Raw genomic sequence first — 22,485 nt, 5'->3', positions numbered from 1 at the left:
AGGGAATGGAATGAAAATCGGGTAATCGGATACGACTAAATTGGGGGGGATTAGGGGGATAATTCGTACTTCTCCGTGCGCGATACGGATCTCCATATGAACCCGACTCGTGCAGGTGAAAAGAAGCGGTTGGTACTGTGGACGTATCAGAGGGGTGTGGAGGTCTGCAGCTGTAGAGGGAATGGAATGAAAATCAGGTAATTGGATATGACTAAATTGGGGGGGAATTGGGGGGGGGGGGGCAGTTTTAAAAGTAGGTTTCAGGTGACTTGAAATGCTCACAAATGAAACTTAAAGAGGAGGAAAAAACTCTCGTCCGCCCTCCGACACATCCCGTCGAAAACAACTCCACATTTCTGCCATTCCACTGACAAACGAAATGAAATTCGGGAGGGTAACAGAGGTGGGGGAATTAAACACGCCTGGCATCTCTTCTGTCAGGATGAGAAAACGAGTCCTCCTACTCAAAACGCAGATTAACAACTCCCCCTCACCCCAACTCCCCCCACCCCCCAACCCGGTCCGGGGGCGTTTGTTTATCGGCCTGTTTGTGCAGCACAGGCGACGGGCACGCTGCAGAGATGAAAGAACCGGAGTTCAGGACTGACGCACCCCGCAGAGGCTTTTTCATCATGTAATGTACCTTGGTGCGCACAAGTGTAGAGGTAGAGCGCATGGTATAATACACAGGTATAAATCAACAAAAACAAATAATAAAATCTCTTAAATGTGGATTAATTAATGACAGATTCATTCTTTGTGTAAAAACCTATTTCAAAAAAGTTGGGACTAAGTAAAATGTAATTAAATAATGTTTATAATAATACTCGCTCAATTTTTTGGGGCTTACAGCCTGAAATTAAAACTCCTACAGCTTTATTTAAACATTTGCCAACATTCAAATGAGAAAAAAATAAACTTATTATTAATTATTAATACTTATTAATAATGAATAATTAATGCTTATAAACAATTATTAATAATGTATAATTAATACTTATTAATAATGATTAATAATTAATAATATTAATACTTATTAATGAATACTTATTAATAATTATCAACAATATTAATCCTTATTAATAATTATTAATAATAAATAATTGATACTTATTAATAATTATTAATAATGTTATTTATTAATATTAATAATAATTATATTATTAATAATTTATATTATTAATAATATTAATTAAAACATATACTAATTGTACTAAATGATCTAATGGCTTCTCGCAACACTTTGACGTATGTCTGTGGGAATTTGTGCCCACTCAGTCATTCAGTCATTCGTATAGCTGGTCAAGAAATCCTTATTTGATGTTCGGGTTCAGGTCAGGGCTCTGTGCTGGTCACTGGAGTTTCTTTAAACTAAGCTTGCTCTGCAGCACCAGTTTAGGGAAGGGCTTTTCCTCAATGTGCCAGCCTGACTGTTGGAAAGTTGGAAGCTGGTGGTGACCAATAATGTGCTGCTCTCTTCAAGTCCGTCCACGGATTTTGGTCAGAGCGCAGGGTCAGCGCTGTCTGATGGCTTCGCAGAGCCAGGTAGGAACCCACAATCTTTTGATGGAAAGTCCAACTTCCTGGCATCTAGGCTACCACTATTCCAGTGTCTGTGTGGGTTTCCTCCAGGAGCTCCGGTTACCACTCACAATCCAAAAACATGTAAGAGAGTTCATTTGGAGATAAAATCGGCCCGAACTAAAATTACCTGTCCTGTCACGAAGGAACTCAAAAAACCCTAATAAACAAACATCTAAGCTGAAATAAATGAGCTGGTCCTTCCATTGGTGGCCAGCAGGTGGCAAACTAGCTCTCTCCTCTCAGGGACTGTACAGGAGGTTATGTTGAGCCCTCGTTGTTGTCATAGCACAGAGCCTTGTGCATGATTCATGTTGACACACTGAGTCTCGTTCTGGGTCCGTGTAGGACTGCCTCCAGTCTGCTGCCTCCATCTGCTCTCGGCCTCCAGTGCGAGGAGTTGGCTGGGAGGCGATGAGGCCGCCGGAATGAGAGTTATCGATAACGATGAACTTATGAAGATCTTGTGGTAGCTCTGACAACGATGCTGTCAGTCCTAATGGAATGTGCTGAGAACACCCTACCAAACATGGACCGCACTGTACCACAGCGGCACATCTGGTCATGCCAGGCCCCATCGGTACCTAATAAAGAGACTCGTCTGGTTCGAAGGTCCACCTGATGTTGGACAATGGATTTATAATCTTCAATTCTGTCTCTTTCACAGTGTGGTTAAGCTTCTCTGTGGCCCCGGGTGTACACTATATGACCAAAAGTATATGGACACATGACCATTGATCCAAAAATCAAATAGTATTACAATAGACTGACCTTGCTGTGGTCTTTCCAGCTAGAACAGCCACTCTTTTGGGAAGTATGTCTGTGGGAATTTGTGCCCATTTAGCCAAAAGATGACATCATGTGCAGATCAGTGGAGTTTCTTTAAACTGAGTCATGCTGGAACATTAAAGGGCCTTCCTTAAACTACTGCTGGAATAAAGGCTTCCAAACTTCAGCTGTGCTATCAGCCAGTCGGGCATCTACATATCGACATGGCTGGCTGTGTCTGAGAGAAGGATGGCCGAGGTACCACGATGGATTGGCATCATGTCCAGGGTGTGCTAATGCATTGCGCCTAGGCGCCTAGTGTTTCCAGGGAAACCGGACCCACCAGGACCCTGACCGGGACCCTGACCAGGTTAATTGGAGGTAAAACATGAAAATGAAACCTGATTATTATTAATACTAATATTGCTATTATTATTATATTGGCACTGGGGACCTGGGTTGGACAGAAGGGCAGTGGTAGGTCAGAGGTTAAGGTATACTGTACTAGTTAGTAGGGAAGGACCTTCCCTAAACTACTGCTGAAATAAAGGCTTTCAACCCCCAGCTGTGCTATCAACCAGTCGGGCATCTACTTATTGACATGGCTGGCATGTCCGAGAGAGGGATGGCCTAGGTACCATGACGGATTGCATCGTGCTCAGTGTTTTCAAGGAAACTGGACCCACCAGGACCCTGACCGGGACCCTGACCAGGTTAATTGGTGGTAAAACATGTAAATTAAACCTGATTATTAATTATTACTATTATTATTATTAAGGTCCTGGGTTGTGGTATAGGTCAGTGGTTAAAATACTGGACTAGTAATCAGAAGGTTACCGGTTCAAGCCCTGACAATGCCAAGCTGCCGCTGTTGGGCCCCTGAGCAAGGCCCTTGACTGTATACAGTCATAACTGTATGTCGCTTTGGATAAATGCGTCTGCTGAATGCCGCAAATGTAATGATGTAATGAACCGACTTGCGCAAAAGCGCAAAAGGGTTTCTGGCTTCACCGGACACACCGCAGCCCTGATCAGGACCAACACTGCGCATACTTTCACACTGGCGCACAAACTTTGAAGAAAAGTGCAATCATTAGCATAATTCCACCCAATTCGTGTCGACGCAGCATCCGCTCTGCCAGCCTGTCTCATTAAACTAAAAGTGAGCGCTGCCACCCTCCCGCACTGATGCCAATACACTTCGCGGCGCGCCACCTGTGGGAGGAGCGCGCACACACACACACACACACACACACGCGCGCGCGCGCACACCCACGCGCGCAACATTTAATCATTCCCTCCCTTTCCCTTCTCGTTCAGTACGAGCTCTTCCCGGCTGCGTCCTCTTACTACCGCCTCGTGTGGTTGGTACCCAGCGTTCGGACGGACTGTAACCGGGCGGATCGTTTCAGACGCACTGGAGTAACGCGCGATGTGAGCGGCGTATGCGATGCGGCATATCCAGCTGGAGCGGCACCGCACCGCACCTCGGGATGAGACGCGGCGTGAGAAGCGTTCTGGCACTGCGCGCTCAGCACGATGAATAAACCCGGTACGAATCCGGAGCCTCTGGGAGAATAAACCCCCAAAAAATCGTTACAGGTGCGGGACCTGATCAAACCAGGCGGTGATCTACCGGCATCCGCTTTCCCAACCCCCGCAGAGTGGGAAGAAAGGACGGAGGAAAGTTTCCCGATGGCCCTTGTCATGGAACCAGTGAGCAAATGGAGCCCCAGTCAAGTGGTGGACTGGATGAAAGGTAGGAATGGTCCGAATCTGTGTGTTTTTTTGGGTAGATTAGGTTACCATTGTTGGTGCACAGGTGTGCCCAGTGTTTCTAAGGAAACCGGACCCATCAGGACCCTGACCAGGTTAATTGGTAGTAAAACATAAACATGAAATTTGATTATTATTATTATTATTATTAAGGTCCTGGGTTGGACAGAGGGGCAGCAGTAGGTCAGTGGTTAAGGTACTGAACTAGTTAGTAGGGAAGGACCTTCCCTAAACTACTGCTGGAATAAAGGCTTCCAACCCCCAGCTGTGCTATCAGCCAGTCGGGCGTCTACATATCGGCATGGCTGGCTGTGTCTGAGAGAGGAAGGATGGCCGAGGTACCACGATGGATTGGCGTCACGTCCGGGGTGTGCCAATGCATTGCGCCCAGTGTTTCCAAGAAAAACGGACCCACCAGGACCCTGACCTGGACCCTGACCAGGTTAATTGGCGGTAAAACATGAACATGAAATTTGATTATTATTAATACTAATATTGCTATTATTATTATATTGGTACTGGGGACCTGGGTTGGACAGAAGAGCAGTGGGAGGGCCAGTAAGATACTGGACGGAAGGTTCAGAAGGTTGCTGGCTCAAGCCCCAACTACGCCAAGTTGCCACTGTTGGGCCCCTGAACAGTCATAACTGTAATTGTTGGTGGACAGGTGTGTCAGACCAGTTGAGGTCGTGATCACATCAAGTAACTGGTGCTCATAGACATATTTGAAAGGAACACTGGAATATAATGGAATGGTAGCAACACCAAAAAGTTAGGCAGTGTAATTCCATAACAAGACACCCCAGTGGTTCACCTGAGTGGGCGTGGCTTGTTTAAGCTGAATATAATGACAGGTATTAAGATTTAATTATCCCCCAAATCCCATTCTTGTTCAGAACAGGGTAAGGATATCTTCATAGGTGCCCTACAGCAACCGGGTTATCTCGAAACCATGCAAACCATGCAAAAGGTGGATTGGCTGGACTAAGTAAATCTAAGTGTGTGTTGCCAACCTGTGATTTGCATTCCTTGCATCCCATGTCCATACTTACCGATTAGCCATAACATTAAAACCACCTCCTTGTTTCTACACTCACTGTCCATGTTATCAGCTCCACTTACCATATAGAAGCACTTTGTAGTTCTACAATTACTGACTGTAGTCCATCTGTTTTCCTACATACTTTGTTAGCCCCCTTTCATGCTGTTCTTCAATGGTCAGGACCCCCACAGGACCACTACAGAGCAGGTATCATTTAGGTGGTGGGTCATTCTCAGCACTGCAGTGACACTGACATGGTGGTGGTGTGTTAGTGTGTGTTGTGCTGGTATGAGTGGATCAGACACAGCAGCGCTGCTGGAGTTTTTAAATATCATGTCCACTCACTGTCCACTCTATTAGACACTCCTACCTAGTTGGTCCACCTTGTAGATGTAAAGTCAGAGACGATCGCTCATCTATTGCTGCTGTTTGAGTTGGTCATCTTCTAGACCTTCATCAGTGGTCACAGGACGCTGCCCACGGGGCGCTGTGGGCTGGATATTTTTGGTTGGTGGACTATTTTCAGTCCAGCAGTGACAGTAAGGTGTTTAAAAACTCCAGAAGTCCCTCATACCAGCACAACACACATTAACACACCACCACCATGTCAGTGTCACTGCAGTGCTGAGAATGATCCACCACCCAAATAATACCTGCTCTGTGGTGGTCCTGTGGGGGGTCCTGACTATTGAAGAACAGCATGAAAGGGGTCTAACAAAGCATGCAGAGAAACAGATGGACTACAGTCAGTAATTGTAGAACTACAAAGTGCTTCTATATGACAGTGAGTGTAGAAACAAGGAGGTGGTTTTAATGTTATGGCTGATCAGTGTATACCGGTGTACAGATTCAAACTCTCAACCTTACGATTGATAACCCAAAGCTCTACCAATTAGGCAACTGTATATGTAATATATGTAATATTGTTATTAAACAAATAAGACCATATGGTTACCAGTCATATTACTGGACTTTCCAGGTATATACTAGACTAAACTGTATTTCCAGATAAAGCAGGACTGGTCAGGTGTTCCACTTGAAAACGCTGTGCGCCAGGGTCTCTCTCTCAAGGATGCGAATCCATCTCAAGCCAAAACACTCCAACATTTAATCACTCACACATAGAGGCAATTTAGAGCGTTCAATCCAGGAAAACGGATTACTCGGGGAACACGGGTGAAGGACATAAGGAAATACTACTGGCCAGCATCGTGGTCGGTCCAGTTATCCCAGAATCATTGGGTGCAATGCAGTAACACAGCTTGGATAGGATGGTAGTCCATAGTAGGTCCTCTCCCCCTCAGTCATAGCCAATCATGTCTGTATGTAGGCACTTGACCGGCCGATTTGGACCCTGGATGCCAGCTCATGAAACCATTAGCCAATCAGCATACTAGCACAGCGAGCACCATGGCACTTCAAACTAGGCTTATTGACCCAAAGCGTATTTTAATGAATGTGAGGTTCTCAACCTGTAGCTCCAGAGGTTTTTGGAGGCCTTATACATAGCGGTATGTGCTCTCTTCAAGTCTGTCCACAGATTTTGGGGGGTCAGCCAGGGTCAGTTTGGAGCTGAGAGGGTTAAGGGCCTCACTCAAAGACCCAACAGTGGCTGCATGGCAGAACTGGGTAGGAACCCACAATCTTCTGATGGATAGTCCAACGTCCTGGCAGCTATGCTACCACTATCCCACAAGATTTATACTTTATTTACATTAATTTCTAAGTGTGGCCTGCAAGACTGGCATTGGTTCCACTGCTGTGCCTTGTTGTGGTCCAGCTGATAAAAAAGGTTCGAGAATTACAATTAAAGTGGTGACACCCAGGACCGACCCGTAGTGGACCAGAGTCAAGACATCAGTAAACAAGTGCATTGAAATGAATGGAGGCTAATTGTGACCTCACTCTTCACCTCTGTGGTACATCATGCAACATTTGCATAATCAGACCTTTAAAGCAAACGATATAATAAACGATGCGCTAGTGGCTACATTAATTAGCGCATACACAATTAGTTTAACACAGGATCTCAAAACTGCGGTCTGTGGGGACCCACCGATATCAGATGGATGATATTTCTTGACCCACAGTTTTGACTATAAGCATCTCACAGCAATTCATAGGTAATGTAATTAACATTAGCCAATAGCTAATAGCGTAATTTAGGTAATTATGATAACATTAGCCAATAGCTAATAGTGTAATTTAGGTAATAATGGCAACATTAGTAAATAGCTAAGAGCGTTATTTAGATAATTGTAACATTGTAGTAACAACAATAAACAGCTAACAGTTTAATTTAGGTTAAAAGTGTAACATTAACCAAATAGCTAAGTGTGTAATTTAGGTAATAAAGGTAAAATTAGCCAATAGCTATAAAAGTAACATAAGTAAATAGTTAACAGTGTATTTTAGGTAAAATATGTAACATTAGCCAATAGATAAGAGTGTAATTTAAATAATAAAGGCAACATTAGTAAATAGCTAAGAGTGTAATTTAGGTAATAGTGGCAACATTAGCCAGTGGCTAAGAATGTGATGTAGGTAATAAGTGTGCTATTTAGGTAATAAAGGCAAAATTAGCCAATAGCAAACAGTGCAATTTTAATAATACATCTAACATTAGTAAATAATGTAGGTAACATTAGCCAGTAGCTATAATAGTGACATTAGTAAATAGTTAACAGTGTAATGTAGGTAATATATGTTACATTAGCAAATAGCTAACAGTGTAAAGTAGGTAATAAAGGTAACATTAGCAAATAGCTATAAAAGTAACATTAGTAAATAGTTAACAGTGTAATTTAGGTAATATATGTCACATTAGCAAATAGCTGATAAATTGTAAATTAGGTAATAATGGTAACTTTAAGAAATAGCTAACAGTGTAAGTTAGGTAATAAAGGTAACATTAGCCAATGGCTATAAAAGTAACGTTAGTAAATAATTAACAGTGTATTTTAGGTAATATATGCAACATTAGCAAATAGCTAAAAGTGTAATTTAGATCATTAGCCAGAAGCTAAAAGTGTAATTTAGCTAATAAAAGGTAACATTAGTAAATATTTAACAGTGTAATTTAGGTAATATGTGTAACATTAGCAAATAGCTAAGAGTGTGTTTTGGATAATAAATCTAACATTAGTAAATAGCTGAGAGTGTAATTTAGGTAATTAAGGTAAAATTAGCAAATAGCTATAAAAGTAACATTAGTAAATAGTTAAGAGTGTAAAGTAAGCAATATATGTAACATTAGCCAGTAGCTAATAGTGTAATTTAGATAATAAAGATAACATTAGCCAATAGCAAAAACTTTAGTTTGGATAATAAATCCAACATTAGTAATTAGCTAAAAGTGTAATTAAGGTAATATAATTGTGCTATTTAGGTAACAGATAGCTAACGTAAGGTAACATTAGCCAATAGCTATAATAGTAACATTAGTAATTAGCTAAGAGTGTAATTTAGGTAATATATGTTACATTAGCAAATAGCTAAGAGTGTAATTAAGGTAATAAAAAATAACACTAGCCAATGGCTATAAAAGTAACATTAGTAAATAGTTAACAGTGTAATTTAGGTAATATATGCAACATTAGCAAATAGCTAAAAGTGTAATTTAGATCATTAGCCAGAAGCTAAAAGTGTAATTTAGGTAATTAAAGTAACATTAGTAATTATTTAACAGTGTAATTTAGGTAATATGTGTAACATTAGCAAATAGCTAAGAGTGTGTTTTGGATAATAAATCTAACATTAGTAAATAGCTAAGAGTGTAATTTAGGTAATAAAGGTAAAATTAGCCAATAGCTATAAAAGAAACATTAGTGAATAGTTAACAGTGTAATTTAGGTAATATACAGTATGTAACATTAGCAAATAGCTGATATTAGCGTATAGCTAACAGTGCAGCAGCAGCAGCTATCAGAATAACAATATGACTGCATCATTAGCTAGGTGGCTTTAGTTGTCTGGCTAAGTGACACCCTGCTTGGGAACATACTTGAGATCGGGCAGAGCAGCGAGCCTATAGGACGAGCTTGCATTGGTTTTCCTTTCTTTCTTTCCTTTGTGTTAGCATGGCAGGGACGCCAGTGTCATTTTTTGTCATTTCTAGTGCTAATCATTTATTCATAGCATCTAATCATAGTGGAATGAAGGATTAGATTAGACTGTAGATCAACTACGCACATCAATAGCCTGGTGCCGTCAATGTCCATTTTTTTTTGCTTGTACTTAATGACTTGTATAATGCTGGAGTGTCTTTCAACTATGAACGGTGTATTTGCATCATATTGCACAGACTGTACCCATTGCAAGGTAAACCTTGAGCCTTTTACGTTACTTATTGCTCATTACTGCGTGTAATGCTAGCTCAGACTGTCAAAACCCCACAAGACATAAATCATAAATAATGTTTTGTTGGTTGATGTGGGTATGAATCAGCAAAAAGCTTCACAAACAAGCTTTAACTTTTATAAATGAGTCTGTACTGTACATATAATGGTAAAAACTGACAAATATAAACCATATAATTTCTGCTTTTACTGTTGACCTTTTTTTTTTTTTTTGGATATATCCGTTTCTGTAGCTTATCTTTGCCTGCACCTCTGTGACTCCTGAGGCTTTACCATTCTTATGTGTTATGCTTCCTCTCTACTGGTGCTGATCCCCACCCCGATTGAGGAGAGCGAACTGACACACGCCCCCTCCGACACGTGAGCAGTACCCGACTGCATCTTTTTACCTGCACGAGGCGAGTTCATATGCGAATCAGCCTTGTGTATGGAGAGCCACACCCTGATCAGATGCTAATCATAATCAAGTCATAATTGCACCAGTTATGAGGTCCCTATCCGGCTCCCTCACTGGCTGAACGACAGCCAAACATTGTCCATATAGGCGTTCAGCCCAGCCGGATGGCAGAGCGGTTAAGAAAGATGTATTCGAAATCCCAGCTCTGGTGTGCTTGTGTATTTTACCGCTGTGCCACCTGAACGACGGCTTTACCATTCTTTACCGCTTGTTTACCAGAACGCAGTTTTATTTTTAATGCATTTTCTCCCTGTTTTCCTGCCGATTTAGCGAACTCAATTTTGTCTTCCGCTGCTGAGGGATACCCGATGGCATCCAAGGAGAGCACGTCGCTGTACACGCCCCTTCCGACACGTGCACAGCCCTCCTCTTCTATCCCATGCATTCTGCACAGGCGTCTTCCGCCAGTCAGGGTCCTTACACAGCGTATGAAGATCCACCCATTCACACATAGTCCGGTCTCCACCCTGCAGATACGGTGGCCAATTAGTATCTGCTGCAGGTACTGCCAACTATGCCCAATGGCGTCCAGCCGACCGGTAGCAACGTCGAGTTTCGAACCGAGGAGTTCAGAATCTCAGCGCTGGTGTGCTAGAGGAATATCCCGCTGCGCCACCTGGGTAGGGACAGCCATGTTTGCAATGCAGCTAAAAAGGGGTGTCCCTAATTTTTTATTCATATAATGTATATACAGTAATACTGACTCTCACGTTATAATGCAACACTGGGCTGAGCTCAAAAGCTATACATTTATAGTATACAGTAGGCAACTGGGGGTGGCACGGCGGCTCGGTGGGTAGCACTCTCGCCTCACAGCAGGAAGGTCCTGGGTTCGATCCCCTGGCCGGGCGGTCCTTTCTGTGTGCCTTTCTGTGCGGAGTTTGCATGTTCTCCCCGTGTCTGCGTGGGTTCCCTCCCACAGTCCAAAAACATGCAATCAGGTTAATTGGAGACACTGAATTGCCCTATAGGTGAATATGTGTGTGTGTGTGTGTCTGCCCTGCGATGGACTGGCGCCCCGTCCGGGGTGTTACTGTGTGCCTTGCGCCCATTGAAAAGCTGGGATAGACTCTAAGCGGTTAAGAAAGTGATTGAGTAGGCAACTGTAGGGACATAACAGTACAGTACAGGTAGAAATTCGTGCACCCTTGAACACCTATCGTCAAGCGCTGATAGGCTGATCCGAGCGAGTGTTTTGTTTGTGTGGTTGAGGCCATTGTTACACAAGATGAACAAGTTGGATGGATGTGGCTCATAAGAGGTTGAAGCGAGTGAGTCAGACAGCCAGTGAGCATTTGAAATATCACAGTCGTGTCGTGTATAGCCTCGCGCCTACTCATACACTTATGCCGGTGTGGCATTACTTAAAGAGCCTGAAATGCCATCTGCTTATCTTGGGCTATTCGTTAAGTTCAGTTCATATGTACGTTCAGATAAAAAACAACAACAGATTAGTGAGTGTATTTTGCCGTTTTACTTCGTGCCTTTACTTTCCTAGTCATTGTGCAAATGAATGTAATTACCGTAACAAGAAGGTACCAGTTAAAAGCTTCAACTGATATGTTTTGTTTTCATCGCGAAACAAAAGCGCCCGATAAATCACGGCACAGCGGCCAAAATCCAAAACACAGCAAAAAAAAAAAAAAATCATAACCACTGCTTACCTGAGCTTATGTTCTTCCAGGTGCTATTAAATTTATAAGTGTGTGTCCCATTAGGAATATAATCCGTTATTTTGTAAATGTGCTTATAATTAAAAACCTCCAAACTTTTCCCGGTTGTGAAATAAAACACGTTAGAAACTTGTTAGAAATTAAAATCAGAAGGTCTGATTGATTCAGAAAGCGCTCTTTCAACCATTAGCGCCAATTCTGTAGGAGCGTTCCATTCACCCCAGTTGTTCCTGTGAAGTGCACTACGTATGGTATTCCAGGGACTCATTTTTTTGCGAGTCATGAGTCCCTATCTCTGATATAGAGGTATTCAGACCTGTTATTTTATATCTAGTTTATCCACTTCGTAATGACACATGCTTTAAAGCACATGAACAAAGATTGGCCTGTTGTTCATATAGGGGCGGGATTAAGCCGGATAAGGTCTCTCTGCTGGCTGATTGACGGCGCCTGCACAGAGATGGGAAAGTAATGCATGGTCAGGGTGTGTCTCTCCGTACACAGTGCTGATCTGCACTGCACACGTCAAAGTGTAGATGATAAGATGCATACAACATGCGTCCCACGTGTCAGAGGAGGCGTGGGTTAGCTTCGTTCTCCTCAATCAGAGCGGGGATCGGCATCGGTGGAGAGGAAGCATGACACAATCGGGCAATTGGACGCGCTAAAAGGGAGAAAAGGGGAGAGAATGCATTAAAAAAATAAATAATAATAATTAAGGTTTAAATTATTATCCAGTGAGAGATATTGGTGACCAAGTGAAAATAAAGATATAAAAGGATTAGCAAAACTGCCGGGGTGTTTAAACAGGCGTTTGTGGGTAAAATAAAGCAAACAGACATTTGGGATGCTCTCAAACGACATCAGGTTTTTGGCAGGGAGTAAGACGTGGAGACAATGCTCCCCCAAACAGACCTCCTCTCTCGAGTCCCGAAGGCTCTGTTCTGAATGGGGGTTCGAGCCTCGTTTTTTTTCTGTGATTCTGGAACCCACAGGGTGGGAAGGCGTTCAGCGCATCCATGCTTTTGTTCTATGTGCTTTAAAATGGATGAGAAGGTCTCATGGATGATTTAAATTCCTAGGGAGGAGAAGAGGGTAGAAGAGCCTCTGTTTTGAGGGACACAGTAGGGGGTTGGCAGTAGCGGACCCAGGAGGCCCGGGACTTATAGAAGTATAAAAGCAGACGGAATTGCTTGTTCCTTGTTTCTACACTCACTGTCCATTTTATCAGCTCCAGCTACCATATAGACGCACTTTGTAGTTCTACAATTACTGACTGTAGTCCATGTGTTTCTCTGCATGCTTTGTTACCCCCGTTCATGCTGTTCTTGAATAGTCAGGACCCCCACAGCACCACCACAGAGCAGGTATTATTTAGGTGGTGGATCATTCTCAGCATTGCAGTGACACTGACATGGTGGTGGTGTGTTAGTGTGTGTTGTGCTGGTACGAGTGGATCAGACACAGCAATGCTGATGGAGTTTTTAAACACCTCACTGTCACTGCTGGACAGAGAATAGTCCACCAACCAAAAATATATCCAGCCAACAGCGCCCCGTGGGCAGCGTCGTGTGACCACTGATGAAGGTCTACAAGACGACCAACTCAAACAGCAGCAATAGATGAGCGATCGTTTCCGAATTTACATCTACAAGGTGGACCAACTAGGTAGGAGTGGACAGTGAGTGGACACGGTATTTAAAAACCACTCATACCAGCACAACACACACTAACACACCACCACCGTGTCAGTGTCACTGCAGTGCTGAGAATGATCCACCACCTAAATAATACCTGCTCTGTAGTGGTCCTGTGGGGGTCCTGACCATTGAAGAACACGGTGAAAGCAGGCTAACAAAGCATGCAGAGAAACAGTCAGTAATTGTAGAACTACAAAGTGCTTCTATATGGTAAGTGGAGCTGATAAAATGGACAGTGAGTGTAGAAACAAGGATACACCATATGGCCAAAAGTATCTGGACATCTCTCCTCATTTTTTAGTTCAGGTCTTTCAGACACATAGGTCTCCAGTACCTCGCACAGAACCCTGACCTCAAACCCATTAACCAGCTTAGGAATTAATTAATGTTAGACCTCGTTTATCATCAGTGCCTGACCTCATGTACTGTTCGACTAACTGGGCACCGGTACGAGGGCTGAAGTGAAAATTTATGGCAGCAGTTGTTTTAAACGCTTGTGTTTTCTATATACAGTACGTTCATGTGAGCAAATGGTGTTTAATCCTACAGAAGCTGGAATGAAACAGCTGGTGACTCGGTGGCACTGTGTGCGTGTGTGTGTGTGTGTGTGTGTGTGTCTCCTCTGGATTAGTGCAGTGACTTTTCCACTGACACGATACTGCTTGATCAGGGGAAAAGTAAACTTGTTGAACCGGTACGTCTCAGTTGAATTTAAAGCATTATGTAATTAGATGTGGGGTAATATTATTAAAAATTCAATCCTGGTCTGGTGCCATCTGGAAACACTGGGCAAAGGGCAGTAGAATAGAATCCCTCTATTTGTCATATATACATATACACCGATCAGCCATAACATTAAAACCACCTCCACCTCCATCTGTTTTTCTACATACTGTTTTAGCCTGCTTTTACTGTTCTTCAATGGTCAGGACCCCCACAGGACCACTACAGAGCAGCGGTTATTTGGGTGGTGGATCATTCTCAGCACAGCTGTAACACTGACATGGTGGTGGTGTGTTAGTGTGTGTTGTGCCGGTATGAGTGGAGTTTATAAATACCGTGTCCACTCGCTGTCCACTCTTATTAGACACTCCTACCTAGTTGGTCCACCTTGTAGATGTAAAGTCAGAGACGATCGCTCATCTATTGCTGCTGTTTGAGTCGGTCATCTTGTAGACCTTCATCAGTGGTCACAGGACGCTGCCCACAGGGCGCTGTGGGCTGGATAGTTTTGGTTGGTGGACTATTCTCAGTCCAGCATTGACAGTGAGGTGTTTAAAAACTCCATCAGCACTGCTGTGTCTGATCCACTCATACCAGCACAACACACACTGTCAGTGTTCACTGGAGTGCTGAGAATGATCCACCACCCAAATAATACCTGCTCTGTAGTAGTCCTGGGAGAGTCCTGACCATTAAAGAACAGCATGAAAGGGAGCTGCAGAAACAGATGGACTACAGTCAGTAATTGTAGAACTACAGAGTGCTTCTTTATGGTAAGTGGAGCTGATAAAATGGACAGTAAGTGTAGAAACAAGGAGGTGGTTTTAATGTTATGGCTGATCAGTGTATTTATCAATGCAGCGTCCAGCAGGTCACACGCAGTCAGACAGTCAAGCCTGTAGAGATGTGGGTGGAGCGCCTGGTTTGAAATAGCACTGCGTTTGGGTTCAGAGTCAAACCGCCAGAGTGGCTTCAACAGACCGAGGTGATTTATGGGTCACTGAGGGATTTTTTTTTTTGGATGTGGCTTTCAGCAAGCAGGAAAATGTTCCTCTTAGCTCCTCTTAGTCTACCAAGATGACAGGTCACCAAATAGTTCAGATTCTAATGTATACTGTATACTGTGGTTTGTAAGAAAGCTTAACCTATTATCTTAGTCATTTTAGAATATACAATAAAGCCGACACTTACAGGTTGATTTTGTGGTTATTGAACCGTTTTTTTGGGTGGGTTTGGCTGTATGCTTTGGATCATTTTCCTTCTGGAAGATCTGACCGTGTCAATTTTAACTGGTACCCCTGGTTCTTCATGGAATATGTGATACAATGTGTCCTAACATGATTGATACATACCCCATTTCCAATAATGAAGAATCTGTGATTTGTCAATTCCCTTGAATTGTTACTTAACTAACAAAGGTAGAAAGAACGGCCCAACTTTTCTGGACATGGGGTTCGTAGGTCCTTGTTTGTATGTTGCCAAAAAACTCTATTTTCTACCTTATTTTGAGGATAAAAATCTGGTTCTAGTCAAGGTTCAGGTATATATATATATTATATATATATATATATATATATATATATATATATATATATATATATATATATATATATATATATATATATATATATATTTATTTATGTTTTATTTTATTTTATTTATTAATTATTTATTATTAATTTATAATTTATTATTATTTATTATTAATTTATAATTTATTATTATTTATTATTAAATAATTTATCATTATTTATTATTAATTTATCGTAGTCAATTTGTCTTCCGCTGCTGATGGATCCCTGATTGCAGTCGAGGTGGGTTTATTGCTGCTCACGCCTCCTCTGACCCATGCGAAACCCTTTGCAGACCTCTTTTTCACCTAAGCACTCTGCACGGGCACCTCTCTATCTGCCAATCAGGGTCCTTACACAGCGTTTGAAGCCCTCAGCCACATAGTCCGGTCATCCCGCCCTAGCAGAACTGTGTCTGCTGCAGGCACTGCCAATTATGCTCGCTAGATGGCGCCAGTCGACCGGTGGCAATGCCGAGTTTTGAACCGAGGAGTTCAAAAGCTCGGCGATGGTGTGCTAGCGGAATATCCCGCAGCGCCACCTGGGCACCCACATTATCATGCACTTTTTACGTTTATTATTTTATTTATTAGCACTCGTCAGAACATTCTAGAACTTTTCTGAGGTCATGTCAATTAGAATAAACGTGTTTAAATCAAAGTTTGTTTAGTCATATTTACCAAGGGGGCTAATAATTTTAGTGCTGCTTGTATTATAAACCCTGATAATAATAATCATTTTTATCATTTTTCTTTCGGCTGCACTCAATAGCTAGTCATTTTCAGCCACCTCCCTCCTTACACATTAGCCAATCATGTCAGTACAGACTGTACGGCTGATAGCACCACCTGTAAACAAGGTTTTTTGTATGTATGTTGCTTTGATGTCATTAATATTATAAACCCCAGGATCTTATTGTTTACAATTTAAGCACAACCTGCTGACGCGTCCCAGCTTCTCAGTAGTTGTCTCTCGGTTGTCAACATTTTGATCATCTTTAAATTCAGTCATGGGAATACGCACCGACCCTATTATCAAAAATGCCTTCATATAATGGAAATGTCAGTTTCGTATTTAACAGGCTGCACCCAGACTGTCAGTCATGCCCGGTTCTAATGCGTTCATTCTTTATACCCACCGGCGTCTCAGTTTGTTTATCCCTGCTCATTCTTGTGTCTAAACTCCTTACCGAGCGAGTACAAGGCTGAGCGCAGCGGTGGTGGCTGTGGCGGCTGTGGCTTAAAATGTTCTGACAGGAAGATAAAAGAGTAAATAAAGACGGAGCTTTTTGCAGCCCGGCTCTGCTATAATTGATTAGGATTTATGATTGTGTATGGGCCGCGTTTACGGTCCCTCTGGAACGTGGGTGATGCTGGACGGATATCGACTGCACACCTCTGCAGCCTCCTTGCGATGATCTCAGTTCATCTGTCCCATCACGTAGACATATTCGTCACACGGATGATCTTGTATTACTTGCAGATGATTTGTGATACTGCAGGCTGGCATAGTGGTCAGCTGGTAGCGTGGGTGCCTTGCATCTTTGACTAACATCAAAAAACACACGGACTATGGCCATGGCATTGTGGAACAATTTAGGAGCCACTTATTAAGCCAATTAAAAGTCTACAAATAAATGAAAGCTAGACATAATTAACTGTAAGGAACAAAGGTGAGGTACAGTTCCTGAAACTATATATATACATATATACTTTATACCCAGGCTCTTCTGGCTAGATAGAACACTATTGTACTGCAATACACACACACTTGACCATGCACACACACCTACACACTAACACACACACACACGTCCCATGGATTTTGTGTTGGGGTACTTTGAGTATTCCAGGGTGTGTGTGTATATATATAGATAGGTAGATACACACACATAATAGTAGCATGTCTGGACTTGGGAGAGGAAGGAAACCCACACGGACACAGGGAGAACATGCTCCATACTGAAAAGACCCTGTCCACCAAGTCGGGGAATCGAACCCAGACTCTTCTCGCTTTGAGGTGACAGCTACCCACTGTTCCACCTAACCAAAATAATTATAATGAAACTATGACAAATGATAGAACACTTTTGATGTACACACACACGGACACAGGGAGAACATGCAAAATCCATACTGAAAGGACCTTGTCCGCCAAGTCGGGGAATCAAACCCAGGCTCTTCTCGCTAGATAGAACACTATTGTACAGCAATACACACACATGACCATGTACACACACACCTACACACTAACACACACACGTCCAGGGACATGTGTGTGGTACATATACAGCATGTCTGGACTGGGAGAGGAAAGAAACCAACACAGACACAGGGAGAACATGAAAACTCCATACTAAAAGGACCCTGTCCGCCAATCATTCCCAGGCTCTTCTAGCTGGGTAGAACACTATTGTACTGCAACACACACGTACACAACCATGCACACACACACGCACGCATGTCCCTTTGATTTTGTGTTGGGGTATTCTGAGTATTCCAGGGTGTGTTCTTTAAAAACACATGAATAGAGGATCGTATTTCACGACATCTGGTGGATAGGACTGGTTCTGTTGTGGGTGTGTGTTTGTTTGTGGTTGGAACTTTTTGTTAGATATGGATTAAAAATAGTTTCTGTTTTTTTTTTTTGTTCTGCTCCAGGTTTAAACTTGACTAGTCTCTCTATTTTATTAATATTTAATACTCAAATTAAATATTAAAACACCTTCATCCAAAGTGACTTCAGTATACAGTGGTGGGGCTTGAACCAGCAACCTTCTGATTACTAGTCCAGTACCTTAACCACTTGGTTACGGCTTGCCCATTTAGCAGACGCCGTTATACAAAGTGACTTGGAATTGTGACCAATTACAGTGCCTTGCTGACAACTTGGCAGTGTGGGGGAGATTAAACCAACAGCCTTCTGATTACAGCTACTGCTTAAGAACAGCCACATTAAAAAACATACTAGCTAATTAATACCCATCACATTTGACAACAAAGCCCTTAAGTAATTACAATATACATTTAAAAGCAGTGTTTAAGGAAATACGCCAGCCTCTGTACACGGAACAGCGGTCTGCCGTGTCAGGCGTCCGTGTGGGTGTGAGGTTTAGCCCGCGGGCGATTTTCTCGCCCCGGTAGAAGTGTGTAGAAGTGTGTTTATGCGCTGTTAGTGGGAGTAAAGTGTGTGAGTCAGCTCTGAGTCAGACCATAGCAGCAAGCGCAAAGGTACAACGCTCGGCGGTCCGACACACAGGTACAAAAGGCACACACACGCTGTAGGCTGACCGCACAACACTGGACTCTTGGCGGCGGCTTTATATTCTAAATGCTAATCAGCACTTCATGAAGCCACAGAGCCACAGCGTTGCGCATCAGCCCGCCAGGGATTATAATAGATCCCAAATGCAATAAGCGCTGCGTCCATTCAGCAGATATTACAATAACAGGGGCCGGATTTTATAGCTTTAACAATAACCGACCCGTGTGGCTCAGGGGGGTTCACTTATGAAATTAACAGGTCTGTCATACCTCCTCCAGCCGGTGAGAGAGGCGACCCTGCTCTTTTTAATCCCAGAAAACTGGAGAGTCGCTTGCTTAAAGGATTCATTTCTCGCCACGTGTCGGTCCAGATTAGGCACTGACATGTACCGGTCGGGCACTTGCAGACACGGTTGGCGGTGAAAGAAGGTGGAAAGATCGGATTAGCTGTCACCTTGTGTCAGTATGGTGTGTTCTTGTGCCCATGTACACCCCTGGGCATAAAACATCAACTATATTGCCAAAAGTATCTGGACTTCTGAACATGAGCCTGTTGGACATCAAGTTTCAAGAACAAATTGTATTAAAACTGAGTAACCTGTACACCGAACAGACATAACATTATGACCACCTTCCTAATATTGCGTTGGACCCGTCTAGGCATGGACTCCACTAGACCCCTGAAGGTGTGCTGTGGTATCACCAAGATGTTACCAGCAGATCCTTTAACTCCTGTAAGTTGTGATGTATGGCATGCATGGATCGGCACTCGATGTCCAGCACATCCAACATTGTGTTGGTCCTCCTTTTCGCTGCCTTGACCCATCTAGGCATGGACTCCACTAGACCCCTGAGGGTGTGCTGTGGTATCTGGCACCGAGATGTTACCAGCAGATCCTTAAACTCCTCTAAGTTGTGAGATGGGGCATCCATGGATCGGCACTCCATGTCCAGCACATCCCACATTGTGTTGGTCCTCCTTTTTGCTGCACGGACCCGTCTAGGCATGGACTCCAGTAGACCCCTGAAGGTGTGCTGTGGTATCACCAAGATGTTACCAGCAGATCCTTTAACTCCTGTAAGTTGTGATGTATGGCATGCATGGATCGGCACTCGATGTCCAGCACATCCAACATTGTGTTGGTCCTCCTTTTCGCTGCCTTGACCCATCTAGGCATGGACTCCACTAGACCCCTGAGGGTGTGCTGTGGTATCTGGCACCGAGATGTTACCAGCAGATCCTTAAACTCCTCTAAGTTGTGAGATGGGGCATCCATGGATCGGCACTCCATGTCCAGCACATCCCACATTGTGTTGGTCCTCCTTTTTGCTGCACGGACCCGTCTAGGCATGGACTCCAGTAGACCCCTGAAGGTGTGCTGTGGTATGGTATCTGGCACCAAAATACTGTATTAGCAGCAGATCCTTTAACTCCTGTAAGTTGTGAGATGGGGCCTCAAGGGATCGGACTTGTTTGTCCAGCACATCCCACAGATGCTCGATCGGATTGAGATCTGGGGAATTTGGAGGCAACACCTCAAACTCTTGTTGTGCTCCTTAAATCATTCCTGAACTATCCTGCTGAAAGAGGCCACAGCCATAAGGGAATACAACAATGCTTAGGTAGGTGGTACGTGTCAAAGTAACATCCACATGGATGGCAGGACCCAAGGTTTCCCAGCAGAACGTTGCCCAAAGCATCACACTGCCTCTGCCGGCTTGCCTTCTTCCCATAGTGCATCCTGGTGCCATGTGTTCACCAGGTAAGCGACGCACACGTACCCGGACCAGGCAACCCTCTTCCATTGCTTTGTGGTCCAGTTCCGATGCTCACGTGCACATTGTTGGAGCTTTCGGTGGTGGACAGGGGTCAGCATGGGCACCCTGACTGGTCTGCGCCTATGCAGCCCCATACACAACACTTTTCTATCAGAACCAGCATTAACTCCATCAGCAGTTTGAGCTACAGTAGATCATCTGTTGGATCGGACCACACAGGCCAGCTTTCAGCCTTCACTCACCACATGAATCAATGAGCCTTGGCCGCCCATGAACCTGTCGCCGGTTTACCACTGTTCCTTCCTTGGACCACGTTTGCTAGATACTGACCACTGCAGACTGGAAACCCTCACAAGAGCTGCAGTTTTAGAGATGCTCTGACCCTAGATAAACGGGGTATAAAAGAGATACAAAGGTTGATGCATGGCTGGACATGAAGTGACATTAAAAAAGTAGGTTGGCCAGCTCTGCCTTACCGGTTCGAGGCTGAGTGGCTGTACGAGCAACGATTGGCCGGTTGCTCAGTTGAGGGGTGGGACAAAGAACCGGATGTGGGTCTCTCTCTCTGTCAGAATGCGATTACGACCTCCGCCGGCTGACTAGAAGTGCCTGCACAGAGATGAGGAAGAGTGCCCTTAGGGTGTGTCTCTCCGCATGCTACGCTAGGTGGCACAACACTCATCAATGTGTGGGTGGCAAAAATGCGTCCGGCTGCTGCCCATGTTTCGGAGGGGATATGGGTTAGCTTCGATCTCCTCGGTCAGGGCAGGGTTCGGCATAGACAGAGAGGAAGGACAATGCAAATTGAACAATTGGATGCGCTAAAGGGGGAGAAAAAGGGGAAAAAGAAAAAAAAAAAGAAAAGAAAGGACAACCATTTAAATGCGTTCCTTCTGCTTTTTCCTTTGCCATTCAATAGACTGATTGGACGATTTCAGTCCACATGACATTTAATCTGTAAAATCTGGGTTTATGCTTTATTCTTAGGTATGCCGAGCCTCTCATTATGTCTTAAGGTGTGAAGAGGTTCCCTCATCCGGCTTTTTGTTCTCACACAAGTAATCCCACTTCCCACACTAATAGCGGGGGTATAGCGGACGTACTTCTAAGGTTTCCTTTAACCTAATCACGGGCGCTTTGTGCTTTTAGTCTGCTGCAATAGCAGCTATTTGTACTGCCGCTAGGTCTTACTATGTTAGTGGCTATGGGTGGGTTCTACAGAGCGTTATGTAAGATGTGAGCTGCTGTTTAAGCCGACTGTGCATAATTTCCATTGGGGCTGTTCTAACATGCTTCAGGCGTGATTATTGGGCATCTCTAGGTCAGCAAAAGTATAACCTTTAATAACCTTTTTCAGTGCAAATTTACCTCGATCATATTAAGTTTACTCACATTTGTAAGATGCCGGGATGCCATGACAGTCTTGTACTGACTTTAGTTCTTTTATTTAAGCATTTTCTCCTTGTTTCTACACTCACTTTCCATTTTATCAGCTCCACCTACCATATAGGAGCACTTTGTAGTTCTACAATTACTGACTGTAGTCCATCTGTTTCTCTACATACCTTTTTATCCTGCTTTCACCCTGTTCTTCAATGGTCAGGACCCCCACAGGACCACCACAGAGCAGGTATTATTTAGGTAGTGGGTCATTCTCAGCACTGCAGTGACACTGACATGGTGGTGGTGTGTTAGTGTGTGTTGTGCTGGTATAAGTGGATCAGACACAGCAGCGCTGATGGAGTTTTTAAACACCTCACTGTCTCTGCTGGACTGAGAATAGTCCACCAACCA

The 22,485-nt window shown here is 43.5% G+C and overlaps 1 protein-coding gene across 1 annotated transcript in view; it reads left to right on the top strand.

Annotated features, from left to right (window-relative positions):
* The first annotated feature begins 3,793 nt into the window (after nt 1-3,793).
* Nucleotides 3,794-22,485, top strand: part of cnksr2a (connector enhancer of kinase suppressor of Ras 2a) — a 68,649-nt gene continuing 49,957 nt past the window's right edge. The window contains exon 1 of the mRNA XM_062985385.1: nt 3,794-4,108. Coding sequence (XP_062841455.1) covers nt 4,045-4,108 — 64 coding nt within the window. The 5' untranslated portion in view covers nt 3,794-4,044. The remainder of the gene's footprint in view (nt 4,109-22,485) is intronic.

Source organism: Trichomycterus rosablanca, chromosome 23, assembly GCF_030014385.1.
Source record: "Trichomycterus rosablanca isolate fTriRos1 chromosome 23, fTriRos1.hap1, whole genome shotgun sequence".
Taxonomy (NCBI): Eukaryota; Metazoa; Chordata; class Actinopteri; order Siluriformes; family Trichomycteridae; genus Trichomycterus; species Trichomycterus rosablanca.
This window is presented reverse-complemented; position numbering and strand designations above follow the sequence as displayed.